The 14,810-nt window shown below is 50.8% G+C and overlaps 1 protein-coding gene across 1 annotated transcript; it reads right to left on the bottom strand.

The window, feature by feature from the left end:
- Positions 1-1,784: 1,784 nt before the first annotated feature.
- On the bottom strand, positions 1,785-7,335 carry EOMES (eomesodermin). The gene is made up of 6 exons (XM_054991743.1): positions 6,575-7,335; positions 5,568-5,722; positions 5,066-5,187; positions 4,622-4,780; positions 4,183-4,244; positions 1,785-3,379 (listed from the first exon to the last, which is right to left on the bottom strand). Exons 1-6 carry the CDS (start codon positions 7,333-7,335, stop codon positions 2,644-2,646), a joined length of 1,995 nt encoding a protein of 664 aa, XP_054847718.1. The 3' UTR covers positions 1,785-2,643.
- Between the last annotated feature and the right edge of the window lie 7,475 nt (positions 7,336-14,810).

Below are 14,810 nucleotides of genomic sequence, written 5' to 3'. Positions count from 1 at the left end.
GGCGGCGGGGCGCGCAAGACTGGCGGCTGCACAGTGTTGCCGACGTCCTTTGGGAGCGGATGGCCAAGCAGCGCTAACCCCGGCCTGCACGGGGCTCCCCGGCGGGAGAGGAGCAGGGCTCCGGGGCGTGTGATGAAATACGAACTACAAAGTCCCGGCTGAGCCGCCGCGTCCAGCTTCACCCCGGCAAAGGCCGCCCCTCCGGCCCCCCTCGTTTATCCCGGAGAAGCGCCTCTGCCTCCGGCTCGCGGGAGCAGCGCCCCTGGCTGGGCCGTCGAGGGAGCAGCGCGGGGAGCGGCGCCGGTTTGAGGCGCCAGTGGCAGCAGCTCCCTTCGGGGCGGCCCACCCGCTTGGCCCGCAGAGCTGAAAGGGCGGGAGCGCCGGCCTCGCCAGGACGAACCGCTCGGCCTGCGGGGCCCGGATCCGCTCTCCTCTGCCAGCGGCGCCGGGCGAGACGGAATCAAAGGCTCGCCCTTGGCTTTCGCGCCCCGAAGCTCGGAGCAAAACCGAACAATCCCGTCGCCCGCATTTTCGTAAATCGTCCCCGATTCGGAAACACAAAGGCTCCGCTCCCGCCGCCGCTGTCAGCCCCGTTAATTGCTAAACCTGCCTGTCGATAAGGGGGGGGGGGGGTCCGAGGGCTCCTCCCTCCTCTGGTCCGTTGACGGCTGGGAGGCGTCCGCCGCGGAGCAGAGCTCCGTTTTACGGCCGAGAAGCAGAGCAGCCGGATCTGCAAAACGCTCCTGGAGCAGGACTGGAAGAGGCCGGCGCAATCCCCGTCGAACTGACTGAAAGAGGAGCTCTTGGCAGCGGAAGCCTTTGAGAGCCCTTAAAACCAGAACGAACTCGGGAGAACCGCCAGCCAAGCAAGCCGGGAGAGGCCCTTTTCCTCGACGGATTTTTATCTTCCGGTCGAATGGAACAGCGGATAGGATTTGAATCGCTTTACTGAACGGAACGCGCTTGCTTTGGTAAAGCAAGATCCGAGCCAAAGAACTTGGCCTCCCCGCTCCCCACCCCCCACAATGCGGGTGGGGTTGAAGTGAGGCGAGAATATTTTCAGGCTGCTCCGGCCCACCCACTTCTCCCCCCCCCCCCCAGAAAATCGGTTGCCTGTTAAATACTTAAGAATTGTATGACGATGTTCAACCGGCTTTTTAAGACACCTTTTCAGAATTAAAAACCCCCAATGGGATCCCACACATTTGTATTATTCTTAAAGCAGCGGATCGAGGGCCCGTTTTTTCTCCGCCCTGCCTCTTCATGGCTTCAGACTTCTTTCCCACAAGGAAGCCTCAAGAACAGCTAAGCAGCGCCCCTGGCACAAGAAGCACTCCCTCCGCAAGTAACCCCCCCCCATCCTTTGCTCCTACCACGCTGCCTGGTTCCCTACCTTAGTTTTCAAACAAAAGGTAACACAAGAGGAAGAGAAAGGGAGGAAAGGCCAGGCAAAAGAGAAGAGCCTCTCCCTCCAATCCAGCGTCTGTGGCAAATCTAGAGAAGACCCAGCCAACCCACTGACACTCTGCCCAGCCTTGCTTTCCCTACAAAGGGAGCACGCTCCCTTCTTTTGTCTTGCAGGTTAGGTTAAGGAAAGTATGTAATACCAAAACAGTCTTTTTAAATGGGCAGTTAAATTTCCTCCCTGCCACAGCTAATCTCAAAGACAGAAGCAAAGAAAAAGCTCCTACCATTGCATCACATTTATTAAAAAGTATATACAGAGGACAGTCCCACCCCAAAATAAACTAGTAACTTTTAAAAGAAAAGTCTTTTGCCAGCTGTGATCATCTGTAAAATTATTTACATACTGAGCAACAGGAGTTTACAAGCACTTTCATTTCAGAACAGAATAGCCGAAAAATAGGTTCACCACTACATACCAATAAATATATATTTTTGGTGCTCTCGGCATCCACTGTCCAATCATAAATTGTTGAAATGAATTCAGACCTGCTTCCGACACCCAACAGCACTGTTATGACTAAAACTATGTACAGAAGGTTGTCATTTTACAGTGGACCTGGACAACACACAGATGTACATTTTAAATATTGTACTTTTTGTAACCTTTAAAGATTTGTTCACTGCCATAACTTTTCTGCCAAGACAGTAAGTCTTCTGTGGAAAGATCAAGAAAGCTTAAATCATAAGACCATTAATCTAGTCCTTGCACATTTCATGGATGATTCCTTCGTTAGGTAAATCTCCATTCTCGGCTACTGAGCTGCAGTAACAATATTAGGGAATGATTAGAATGAAGCAACCTGTTTTCCTTCACTTAGGGAACTTCAAAAAAAATCTTGGTTGTACAAAGCAATTGCTAACTAGTCAAAACCATACTTCTTTAATGTAGCCTCCCCGAAAATATCAAGAATGTGCTTACAGACTATCCAGTTCCCTTGAGAAGGAGAGACCCAAATTGTTTTGAGTGCTATCCTACTTCTCCCCCCCCTTTTTTTTACCTGCAAAAGGTCAGTCAAAAAAGCTTTGGCACCTTCTATAGAATTGCACAAAAACATTTTAAAGGTGGGAAATAAAGTTCCTTTGGCAACATTTATGCAAAAGATCTTGATACCACCACTGGAAAAAATATATATATAGCCAGTCACATTTTTACATGAAGTCCGGACCTCAAAGCTCTTAAGAACTAGTGTAGAAAGCATAATAACCCATGCCTTTTGAAGAGTCTTTGCCAAAGTCCTCTGCATTAATATCCTCACACTTCATAGTTGGAGAATTTTCATTGCTTGAGGTGCTTGGGGAGAGTCGTCTCCTTTTACAAGCACTGGTGTAGACTCCCGAATCATTCGAATCTAGAGACTTTATGGACGGCGGCGTCTCTATCCAGGATGACCCCATTTCTTCTTTCACTTTCTCCTTGGAAATCAGGTCTTCCGAGAAACTTGGAGGACTTGCTCTGGAAGTCCACGGTAAGCCAGTAGACATTTTCCTCTGATAAGAGCCTCTGCTTCCCCATCCTGCCATGGAGGAAAAAGTTGGCTCAGGATAGTAGCCCAAGGCATGGGATGTCTGAAGAGGGAGGGATTTTATGCCATATGGAAGAAGGGTACTAGCAGAGTAGTCAGTCTCATAAGCGTTCATGTCGAGTTTGTTGGCTCCAGGCTGTTGGACTGGTGTGACAAACCACCGCTGTGGGGGGTTGGCCACCTCTTCATTCTGTTGAGGAGAGAGGAGGCCATTTGTTTGAGGTACAGTTCTTTCCCCATTATAAAATCTAGCGGGTGGCAAGTTGTTGACAAATTGTTCCTGGAAGAAGGGCTGTACGCTGTACCGGGCTCCTGGGACAATCTGGTGGGATCTAGGAGAATCCGTGGGAGATGGAGTTAATCTGTCATTTTCTGAAGCTGTGTACATGCTACAAATACAAGAGAAAAATGCTAAGATAATATTCTTGACCATTTGAGAAGCTGGTAGTAAGATGCAAGGAGCTTGAATCAAGCTGGAAATACTGACGTTCAAACTCTTCTTAAAAAATAAATTCAAAATTAATACAAAACCAGCCTGGAGTTTTATTGTACGGTGATTCCTACACCTGACATAGTGTTGTTTTTATCAGAAGACCTAAAGCTCACTTTTAAACACAGTACAGATTTATATATATATATATATAAAACTTTGAGTGCCTTGTATAATGTTTCCCTGAAAATTGATTAATGACTTTACATTTTTTATTAATAATAATAGTAACATTTGATTTATATACTGCTCTTCAGGACAACATAACACCCACTCAGTGCAGTTTACAAATTATGTCATTATTATCCCCACAACAATCACCCTGTGGGGCTAAAAGCTGTGACTGACCCCAGGTCACCCAGCTGGCTTCAAGTGGACGAGTGGGGAATCAAACTCGGTTCTCCAGATTAGAGTCCCATCGCTCTTAATCACTACACCAAACTGGCAAATGAAAATTATATTTTAGAGTAAGACTTTATGCTACTTCTTCAATTAACCCAAACAATTATGTCTATACTATTTAGTTATGTTTGGGAACTTGGACAGTTTAGTATCCAAAATTCATTTTCATTCGGATATACTGCTAGTTTTCTTTAAGGAAAGTTCCTGTGACCAGCAGAACTTGGTTTTTAAATATGATGTGCTAAAAACTATTGTCAATAACTAATTCAAAAATCTTTCCAAGAAAATACTAGTACTTACGAATCATAGTTGTCCCGGAAACCTTTTGCAAAAGGATTATGGTCAATTTTAAGCTGTGTGATCTAGAAACATCAGAAAAAGTAGTATCAGTTTCTTGATATTCCCCATTTTATTTTCAGAAAGTCAAACAATTCCTTTTATGAACAAAAAGGTCCCCAATTTAGAAAATCATTTTTTCCTAAATATGTAGGATTCTATTACAAAACAGATGTTACTTCACTCAAAACTGATTAGTGAAAATAGGCAATTTCCCATCTAACACGTAGATAAAAGTTCATATAATTCATCCCTGTAAAAGTTCTAAATGCTACAAAAGCAAGGAAGAGTTTTAAGTCTTACATGGCAATCCTAAGTATGGTTACGCTTTTCTAAGCCCAATTATTTCAATGGACTTGAAAACACAACATTCTCTACACCTAAAAGGAGGTTTTATCCTTACATCAGTGTTCTGATAGGCAGTGACTGCTATGAATTGTGTTTCAGGAAAATTAAATGTCTGCGTCTTAGAAGAATCATTAATATCTTCAACACCATCTTCTGTCACTTCCACAATGTGAAGTCGAGGCTGATATTTGTGCAGTGACTGCAGAACTATCATCTGAAACAATAGAAAGGAAAAACCCAATTTAGCTCTCAACTATCTCATCACCGGGAAGAAAGGAGACGTGTACAATGCATTATGTATTCCCTGCCCCATACCGGTTTATGACCTTCACAGTATTAAACCAGTTACGCTCAACACTACTGTACCACCAGGAATGCTCTAGGGAGTCCCAAGCTTATTTCAGGGCTTTGCTACAAAACCTTTTGAAATCAAGCATACAATCTCTGTTCCAGCTCAGGTAAGCTTAACATAAAAGCCAATTTAAGAAAACAGTTTTACCTGAGTATTATTATTATTGGCTCCCTTGTTATTTGTCAGTTTCAGTTTCCCAAAAGAGATCTCCTGCCTCATCCAGTGGGCTCCAGTATTGGGAGATTCAGGATGAACATAAACCTTATTGCCTGTTGGAGAGAGAGAATTAAGAGGTCTAAACAAACACACACACACACTAGTCTGAGGCCAAACTAATATTAACTGCAAGGCACGGAAGGCCTTATCACCAGAAGCAAAGACCAACATTTTACATTTCCTTAAGCCCTGTCAGAAATGAGAACTCTACTCCCCAGCTCCAACAAGAATAAAATCACATATACCCCAAACTGGTCAGGCAACCTGGGTTTTCCTAAACTCACATTTAAAAAGACTTGTTGAAAAGTTGTGGTTGGCTCAAAGAAACAGACACAAGAGTTCAGGATTTCCTTGATGAGGAACATAGCGTGGCATCAAGATTAAGACCAAGGGCGCCAGGCTGAAACCATGCACCCGCCCAAGTGGTCCTTACCTTGCATGTTGTTGTCTGCCTTGCCACAAGTCACCCATTTCCCCCCTTGGAAGCGCCAATGGTTAGGATCCGCCAACACCACTTCCACAAAGACGTTATAGTGGGCTGTGGGATTGAGGCCAGTAATGTTGAAGCTCAGGAAGGGAAACATCCGCCTGCATTTGGGAGGACAGAGAAAGAGGGGTATTAGGATGGGAAGGCGCCTACAGTTCCGTGCCAAGATCCCCCACTGGGGCCCTTTGGCAGCGTAATTCAGCCTTGGCTAGCACCTGGGCGGAGGGCTGGAGGCAGATGGCAGCACCCCTCGAGGGTTTTATATTTAGAGTCGGGGCTAGAAGCTTTGGCACTAAAACCAGCTCAGTCACAACGAACCAACGCGCTCATCTACGTCTTTTGGCACCGAGTGTCTGCTGCTAGATGGGCTGGCTCGGGAGAAGGGCCAGGAGAAAGGGCATCTTCCCGCCCTCAGGCAATCCACTCCTGTTTTATAGAAGAGCTCCTGTCCACTACGGGACCCAAGGAGCAATTCCCTCCTCCTCCAGCCTCTAGGCTCTCAGGACAAATCCAACCCCACCAGCCAAGCAGATGAACAGCAGAGGCTCCTTGAAACTTACAAGTCAGACCTCCTTAGGGGAGCAAATTTCGGACAAACTTATTTGTGTAACTTATAGCCGCCTTTCTCACTGAGACTCGAGAGGATTGCACAGTGATCCGAGAGGCCCTTCTGGCGCATTCGTGGTGGGATTCTCTCCCCACCCCAGTCCTAGCACTCGGATCTGTCCGCTTTCCGACACTGAATCCCAGGGCGTTGCTTTCCTTTGCCAATCCAGATTCCTAGTCCTTCAGCTGAGATCCAACTGATTTCCTCGCGGCGATTTTGGCCACAGAGATGCCAACTCACTCGTCCCCTCGACTTCCCCGGGCCTCTCCGGAGCGCCTCGCCCGCTTTCCCCTCCGCCCGCCAATCGCCCCGCCTGGCACGGCGCCTCGGGGGCCGGGAGGCGTACCTGCCCTGCTTGGTGATGATCATCTCGGTCTGGTGCCGGTGGAACTTGAGCCAGAGCGGCCGGTTGCAGAGGAAGACCTGGGCGCGGAGGCCCCCCGGCCCGCCGCCCAGGGCCAGCCCGCCCAGCCCGCCGCACGAGCCGGCCGCCGCCGCCGCCGCCGGGTAGGGCCCGTAGAGGCCGCCCGGAGGGGCGCCCTGCCCGTACTGGTAGGCGCCGGCGGCCGCGAAGGGAGCCCGGCCCGCCGCCGCCGAGAAACCGCCCGGCGGCGGGGACAGCACCGAGCCGTAGGGGTAGCGCGCCCCGCCGGCCGGCTGGTACATGGAGCCGGCCTGGCCGCCGCCCGCCGCCGCATAGGGGAAGAGGGCGCAGGGCCCGCCCAGCGCGTCGGCGGCGCCCTGCGGGCCGGGCGAGGGCAGGTAGTAGCGCTCGGGGCTGAGGCCGTCCAGCGGGTAGCGCGCCGGCGGCAGCGCCTCCTCCTCGGCGGGGCTCTTGCGGCCCCCCTCCGGGCCGGCCTTGGCGGGCCCCTGGGCGGCGGCGGCGAAGGGCGCCTCGCCCGCCTCGCCCTCGCCCAGCAGGCCCGAGGCGCCCCCGCCGCCGCCGCCGAACTTCTTGGCCGCCTTGTCCAGGTCGAGGCGCGGCGGCGACGCGGGGCCCAGGTGGCGCGCGGAGGGGCCGGCGCGGCCCGCGGCGCTCTCCAGCGGGTAGAAGGGCGCGCCGGGCAGGGCAGGCGCACCGCCCAGGAGCTGCTCCCCCAGCTGCATCCCGCCTCAGCGGGGCCGCTCAGCGGCCGGCCAAGCAGAGGCAGCGGCGCTGCGCAGGTCCCCTCGGGAGGCCGCTGGCCGCAGCCCGCGGCGGCCTCCTTGAAAAGCGCGCCACCTCCGCCCGCGCGAACGCCTCCCGACTGACTGCGCCGGTCGGGCCGCGGAGCGCTTATATAGGCGCGTGCCCTCCTCGCCGGGGCCGGGGCGGGGCTTGGAGGCGGCTCCACTCCTCGGCGGACCTGGCCTCTGCTCGCCAAGCGATTGGCTGAGCTCGGTGACACTAATTTAATTAGACACTCACTAATTGGAACAAGTCACCTGTGACTCCTCCGGCTTTGAAAAAGAGCCCTTCACGTGAGAAGTGCTTCTTCCTTCAAAAGGGGCCTGATAAGCCGGGGAAACTCGGCCGGTTTTGCTTTTCTTTGGGCTTTTCCTGAGATTTCGAGTTGGGCTAACAAAGGCTCAAAAGAGCAAGATTCGGGTCCAGTAGCGCCTTATGACCAACTAAGATTCCCGGTTGTGAACTTTCCAGAGTCGAAGCTTCCTTGGTCTGGAAATCTGCTCGGTGCTACTGGGCTCGGATCTCTCTCTCGTCCTACAAACCATCACGACTATCCCCCCTGGGGGAAAAGCTCTAAAGAGGACTTTGGTGGCACCTTAAAGGCTAACCGAAGTCCGCCGGCCCTGGTGGTGAGTGAAAGCCCGCATCCCGCGCTTGGTGCACGTTCGTCCCTCAGGCAGTCCCGTCTGCGGGGTGAGGTCCCCAAAGAGGAGGCCCTTTAACGGGAAATCCGTTTTAAAAATCTGCCCCCCTCTCCGCTTCGTTGGGCAGCCGAGGCCCTGCACCAGTTGAGGGCTTGGCGAGGGGGAATCGACCGGGCCGAGGGGCGACCCGGAGCCTAAGCTGGCCAGCCTGACCCCGGAGCGGTCCTCTCCAGCGAGCCCCGGGGAACTCTTCCCCTGAGCGCCCGGCCCGCTCCGCAGCTGCAAGGCCGCTGGCTGGTGGCGGGTCTGCGCTGCACTGAAATGCGTGGGGGCGAGTCAGGCAGTCTCCGGTGGCGCCTGGCCTCTGCCACGCCCGGCCCGGCTCCCGCCTTCCTTCTCCCTTTCCAAGAAGTCTCCCGGCGCCCCATTTATATGCAACGGCGCTTACGTCGGGACCGGTTTGTGCGCGACCTCCAGAGCACTTCACACCTTGGCTGGGATTTCCTTGCAACGAGGCAGGGAAGGCGCTTCGCACTCCCGCTCCGAGCTCTTACCTTTTCTGCGCTCTGAAGGCGGGAGGGAGAGGAAGAATCGCGGGCTGCGGCTTGAGGGGGAGGGGTCGCTTTCCACCCTGTTTGGCAACAGCAGACAAACGAAAAAGAGGGTTTGCTTTTCCTTGGCGTTAGCTGAGGGAGATCCCACTCCCTCCGCCCCCGCCAAGCTACCGGCACGGATATTCTTCACGTGTGAATCATTTCTTGGCCCAGAAATGTGGAAAAACTAAAACCAAATTAGGAGAAACAGATCGGATTAAAACAAAACTTTGAAAACAAGTATAGGGGAGAGCAACAGGAAAAGTCCGACGAGGCTTGCATTTCCATCCCGCCGGCCCTTCTAGAGCGCGAGGCAAGGGGAGCCGTTCTTCCGCGAGCCCCACCAAACAAGCGGGAATCGCGAGGCGCTCTTGCGCAGCGTCGCCCCTGTATGCGCAAGAGAATCTGGGCGCCCTTGGCGCGGAGAATCCCGGGTTTTCTTTCCTTCGAAGTTGCCCAAGAAACGGTATCTTGCGCATGTAGAGCGAAGCTGTTCCCTCGAGGGCAAGGATTTCCTCAGACGTCTCCAAGCGGCCCTTCGATTGGGAAACAGGCGACGTGACCTAGACGCCTTTTTATCTGCTGGCCTGAATCGGACAAAGGAACCAACCAGACGCCCCCCCCCCGCCCCCTTAGACCTTAGGAAAGCCGAGCCGCAGACGTCGCCCGAGGGTGGCCCTTCGGAAAACCAGGCCAAAAGCAGCACACCAGCTTTCCAAGGCAGTCTTTCTTCTGCGTGGAGCCAGGCCTTGGGGCGGCTTTCCTGACCAGCAGGCTGCTCCGAGAAACGCCCCGGCGACAAATGAAGGCGGTCTGGGAAGTGCCACTCCGGGACGCGACCCTTGCGGGGACTACAGAAAGCCGGGGCGTCCCAGCAAGTTGTCTCCCAGCGACCCTTCTTAGAGAGGCCGGTGGAACCCGGGCGAGCCGCTTTACAGAATTTCCCCCCAATGTGTGACCTTGGCTCGTCTGCAAACAGGCTTCCTTTTAAAACCTCGCACATCTATCGGGCTCTCCGAATAGTCATGATCGAACGCTTGGGAAAGACCCCCGTCTGAGCCTAAACCTTCACTAGACGCGCCCCTTCGAGATTCGATTTGAAAGTAGTGATTTGCGGGAGCTCGAGTTCCAGTTCGATTCTGACCTTGTCAGCTCAGACGGAATTCCCACCGATTCCTTAGCAATTCCCTCCTAAGTGAGCTGGTTAATTCCTTTCCTGGCAAAGCAGCTGGAGGACGAGAGATCCGAAGTGTTTGCGGGTAATTCTACTGCAGTCCGGCTATCTATCCTGCGAGTCTCCGGCGCCCTGGCCGTTTGCTCCTAAAAGGACGTGTTGCGGCCCGTCTCTAAGGGGAGGGGTTCCTATTCTGAAGCCCCGGGTTGCTTCTGTAAACTTGCAAGCAGGAAACAGAAGTCGTTAACGTTTCGAGTGAGGCTAGCAACAAAAAGAGAACGGCTTTCTCGCATTCCGGATTTCAGGCACCATCCTGGGCGCTTCTTTATCGAAATATCGAATCCGGAACGATTTCTGTTTAAGGCTGCAATCTGACGCACAAATACTTGACAACAAGTCCTACGGAACTCGCTGCTACTTTTCTATGCCATCAAGTACGGGACTGGACTGCACAGGTGTGCTATTTGACTCTCCAATAGGAGAGTTTCCACAAGGAGGCTTCGGTGGGGTGTATAACACAAGCACCCATTACTCCCATGAAATTGTGTGGTCAGAGCCGCTCTGACCCGCTCCCCAATTGCTCCAGCAACTAGAATAAAACTTCTGACTTGTTTTGTCTCTGGGATAAAAGGAACTTGAGGTTCCTCTTTCTTTCAGTTCCTACTGCGCTGTAAAGATACAGGCAAACACGGGAAGAGGGCGAGTTCGGGAATGGTTCGGAACTGCGGCCTTTAAAAGGCCAGCAAGGGACCGATGGCCCCATGCGAGTGAGACCTGGCTTCTGTCCGGATCACTGGAGGCAGTGAAAGTCCCTTCTGAGTGGCCAGGCTTAAAGGCCAAGCTACAGGTGCTGCAAAAGGGGCTCCCCGGCCCGTCCTAGGAACTCCGTCCTGGGAGTAAGCCCCAGACCTGCCTCGGCTTGCGCTGTCAATGGCTGGAGGAGAGTCCCTATAGCAGGACTTCCGAACACGGCCGCAGCGCGACTCCCAGTCCCCAGCACCTTCTTGGGAAACCCGGCTGCTTTCCACGGGCAGGACTGAAAGCGAACCCGGGCAGTGGAGGGAACTGCGGGCTCGTCTGTCTCCCGGCTTCTGCTTGCGGAGCTCTTCTGCAACCCGGACGAAGAGCAAGCCCGTTCAGCACGGACAGCGCCAGCTACGCCGTCGCGGAGGCGGGCGAGGCGGGCGAGGCCATCCGGAGCAGAGTTAAGCCCTCCCGAGCCCATTCAAGGCACTGGGTTTGGAAGGGTGTCGCTCTGTTGGGGACGTTCGGAGGCCGGGGGCTCTCGGGGGCTGCATATCGCAGCGCGGGTTTAACTCCTCGGAGGTCAAGGCTCCGCTCTTTCGCTCCTGAACTGGCAAGTCAGCGGGGCTTCACCTCCGAGGAAAGACGCGCGTGTTCGCCGTGACGCTTCGGTTTACAGGCACTACCAGGGCACTCCTGGGCAAAATTATTCCGGTCTAAACCCACTAAGCCCTCTGCCTAGGACTGCGCTGTACATTTCCATGGGTTCGCCGGCGTCACGAACAAGGGCCTGCGGGCCTCCTTTTGGTCCGGGTCTAGAAACCGAAGCTGGAAAAAGCGGCGGAGGGTTCCCGGCAAGCTGGAGTCGTTTGCTCCGAGCGGTCAGGACCTTGGAGAGGGGCAAGCGCGCTCACACGACGCGAAATTGCGGTTCTAACGAGCGGCGCATTCAAGACAGTTAAGCGAGCCGCGCTTACAGCCTCATTTTACGCAGTAGTCCTACTTGGAAGTAAGTCCAGAGTCCGGCAGGATTGCACTGCTGCTATTTAGTTAACGCATCAGGTCTCCCTGATTGGTATTAGGTTTAAACAACACAGACAAGAAATACTCCTAACAAAAAACTAACAAAACTATTTTGGGTTGCGCAGCATTCCATAACGTTTAAATAAAGGGCACCTAGTATTTAGGAAAGTGACTTTCAAAAGGTGAAGTACAGCAGCAAAGAGATGGCATTCAGGAAGTCCTTGGTTCAAACGTCACCTCTGCCAATCCAGCAGGTGACCTTAGAGAAGCCACACACTCCCAGTCCCCCCCCTTGACCACATATGGGGCTAATACTAGCCTACCTTACAGGTGCGTTGTAAAGATTTCAAGATAATGTATACGAAGCACCTTGAATGCTGTAAAGTATCTTCATGATCATCATGATTAGAATGACTCAGCTATCATTTGCAGGACAATTCTACGCTATCTACATTTCTCCATCAACCTGGAAGAAATGTTAATCCAGTTATTTTTTAATTACAAGGCAAGAAATGCACAGCAGCTACTAATAGCTTGATTATATTATTAATTATCACATAGTTCTGTCTCAAATGATGTGTTTTAAAGCAAAACTCTTTAAGAAGTTGAAAATTAAATGACCCCAGTCCTGTAAAATATTTGATTAACACTCTTCACTTTATGCAATATGAATCATTGCACTGAAGCAAAAGGCAATTTAAAATGGACAGAGGATTTTTAAATGTTGTTCTGGGACAATGGTGGTTTTAAAGTTGTCCTTCTCAAGGAGTTCTCATTCAAATTAAAGCCCAGCATTGTTAGCTTTGTTCCTTAATATTTGTTTAAAACAATGCCTTCTTCCCCTAATTGACACTTTCCTATATTTCATAATTTCCTATATTTAGTAGAATTTGGTTAGTTTTACCGTGGAATTCTAAGCAGAGTCTCAGCTTCTAAGACCACAGACAGAACTGGCACCCCAGCATACACTCCCCTTGCTCCTTCTCATGCCCAGCTGTACCACTTGCAGTACAATCCCAAGCAGAGCCACACTCTTCTAAATCCAGTGAAGTCAATAATCTTAGACAGGTTTAAAGATTGCACTGTTAAAGACCTGTGAAAACCTAGTAGGAACAGAATGGTTTTGGAAGGCATTTGGAAGATGCTTGGGAAGAGAGTTTCAGATGGGTAGCTGTGTTGGTCTGCAACAGAACAGCAAGATTCAAGTCCAATAGCACTTTGAAGAAGGGAGCTTTGACTCTTGAAAGCATAGGCCTTGAAAATCTTGCTGGTCTATAAGGAGCTACTGCTGGACTTGGATCTTGTTCTCCAGGGAAGAGAACGCCATTCAAGGCAGACCTTGTTGTAAAGATCTGGTACACACTGGGCCATAGCTCAATGGCGTAACATGCAGCTTGCATGTGAACAGTTACAGGTTTAATCCCTGCCAAATATTGTCTTGCAGTGAAATCCTAAACAGAGTTACTCCAGTCTAAGCCCATTGAAATCAATGGGCTTAGACTGGAGTAACTTTGCTTATGATTTCAACATTAGATGGGGCCAGTGTTATAAGGCAGCTTTATATGTTCAAATTGAGCAGTTGGTTGTAGTGCATGCAGGAAAAAAACTAGTCTGTAAGAGCACTGCACACTACATTCTTATATATCTTTACTCCGAAGTCAGTCTCACTGTGTTTAACAGGTCTTTCGTCCAAGGAATTATTCACTGTCTGGATCACAACATATGAAGAGATAAATCAGTGAGCTTAGAGTAACCCTGCACAGGGGTTGCACTATTAGATAATTAAGAGATCTACCCAGAACAGAAATATTTGAAAAGGGGGATGTTAGGGATAAATATTTAGCTATCAGGCTGTTAAAAAGAAGCACAAAGGCTTTAGCAAGAGAACAGCCAGTGATGAATCCTCAAGTGGAACATGTCCTGGCAAGTTCTCACAGCAGCCACCATCCTGATCCTATTTACCCAGGGGAGAATATTGGCATGTAGAAGAGTTGTTTAGAGCATGCAGATGGAAAGCCCAACCCTGCACTCTACAAGGGGGAGCGGATGTCACTGAAGCTGAAATGAGGCTGGGTTTTAAATGAGGCTCTATTCCCAAATCCATCATAACTTACCATTTATTTCTTTAGTTCCAGGGCTGTGATGTGGCTTGAGAATAAAACAATTTTCTGGATGACAACCATGTGCTTTTCTTCCTCCAACCAGGGCTCATTTCGAGGGGGAACGCACAGGAATGCAGTTCTGGTAGTTCCCCATAGAGGTCACATGTCAGGTGGCCCTGCTCACCTGACTCTTGGCCATTTTGGGCCCGTTTCGGCCTGGATTGGGGCTGAAATGGCCCAGATCGGGCCTCTGATGGGTGGTGAATCACTCTCCCACTCAGCAGGAACCCAATCCTGACCATTTTGGGCCCCTTTTTGCCATTTTGGGCCCAATTTTGGCCCTGAATGGCCAGCATTGGGTCCAAAACAGCCAAGATAGGTGATGCCAGGGGGTGTGGCATATGCAAATCAGTTATGCTAATGACACACTTCTGGTGATGTCAAGGGGCATGGCATATGCTAATAAGTTATGCTAATGAGTTCCTCCAGCTCTTTTTCTACGAAATGACCCCTGCCTCCAACCAACACATTACTGGCACATTGTCTATCATCGTGCTAGGCAGAGGATGATGGTTGAATGAGAACCCTTGTTTTAAGAGGCCTCTGGAATGCCATGAGCTCAGTCCAGAGGGGACCACTCCAGTGATGTTCTTATAGCCAGCCTTGGTGTTCCAACGATGAAAGGGCGTATGACCAACCTCACTAGACTGTTACCTGGACTTTGGTGGTGGCAAGAATTTTAATAGCTAAGATAAGGAAACAGCAGATTGCCAAGACAGGAGATATGGTTGGGGAAGACATGGTTTGTGCTGATCATGGACAAAATTTCAATGTTAAAACAAGATGATACAAAGAAGAAAAATGCACAGAAACATTTTGCTCAGCAATGGACTCTTTTTATTGAGTATTGGAATAAACCTTTCCCTATGGAAACCAAAAAAAAGAAGGATTGGAACTGAGAAAGTGGGATTGTCTATGAGTGGAAGATAACAAAAAAGTATGTCATTAAAAGGAATTGTGCATCGGTTATATTTTTATCAGTTCTGCTGGTATCATCATCAATCTTTTTTGTATTAGCAAAAAGCCATAGCAAAAATACGAGAGAAAATTAAGTGCCCATCCTGATAAAATTTA

This window comes from Eublepharis macularius, chromosome 11 (genome assembly GCF_028583425.1).
Source record: "Eublepharis macularius isolate TG4126 chromosome 11, MPM_Emac_v1.0, whole genome shotgun sequence".
NCBI lineage: Eukaryota > Metazoa > Chordata > Lepidosauria > Squamata > Eublepharidae > Eublepharis > Eublepharis macularius.
This window is presented reverse-complemented; position numbering and strand designations above follow the sequence as displayed.

Bases quoted from the DNA above. Each gene is read 5' to 3' on its own strand.
- EOMES (XM_054991743.1), bottom strand. From the start codon at position 7,335: ATGCAGCTGGGGGAGCAGCTCCTGGGCGGTGCGCCTGCCCTGCCCGGC. The intron at 4,781-5,065 runs GTAAAACTGTTT...CTATTGTTTCAG, and splicing joins CCAATAATAATAATACTCAG to ATGATAGTTCTGCAGTCACT. The intron at 3,380-4,182 runs GTAAGTACTAGT...TTGTATTTGTAG, and splicing joins TTCCGGGACAACTATGATTC to CATGTACACAGCTTCAGAAA.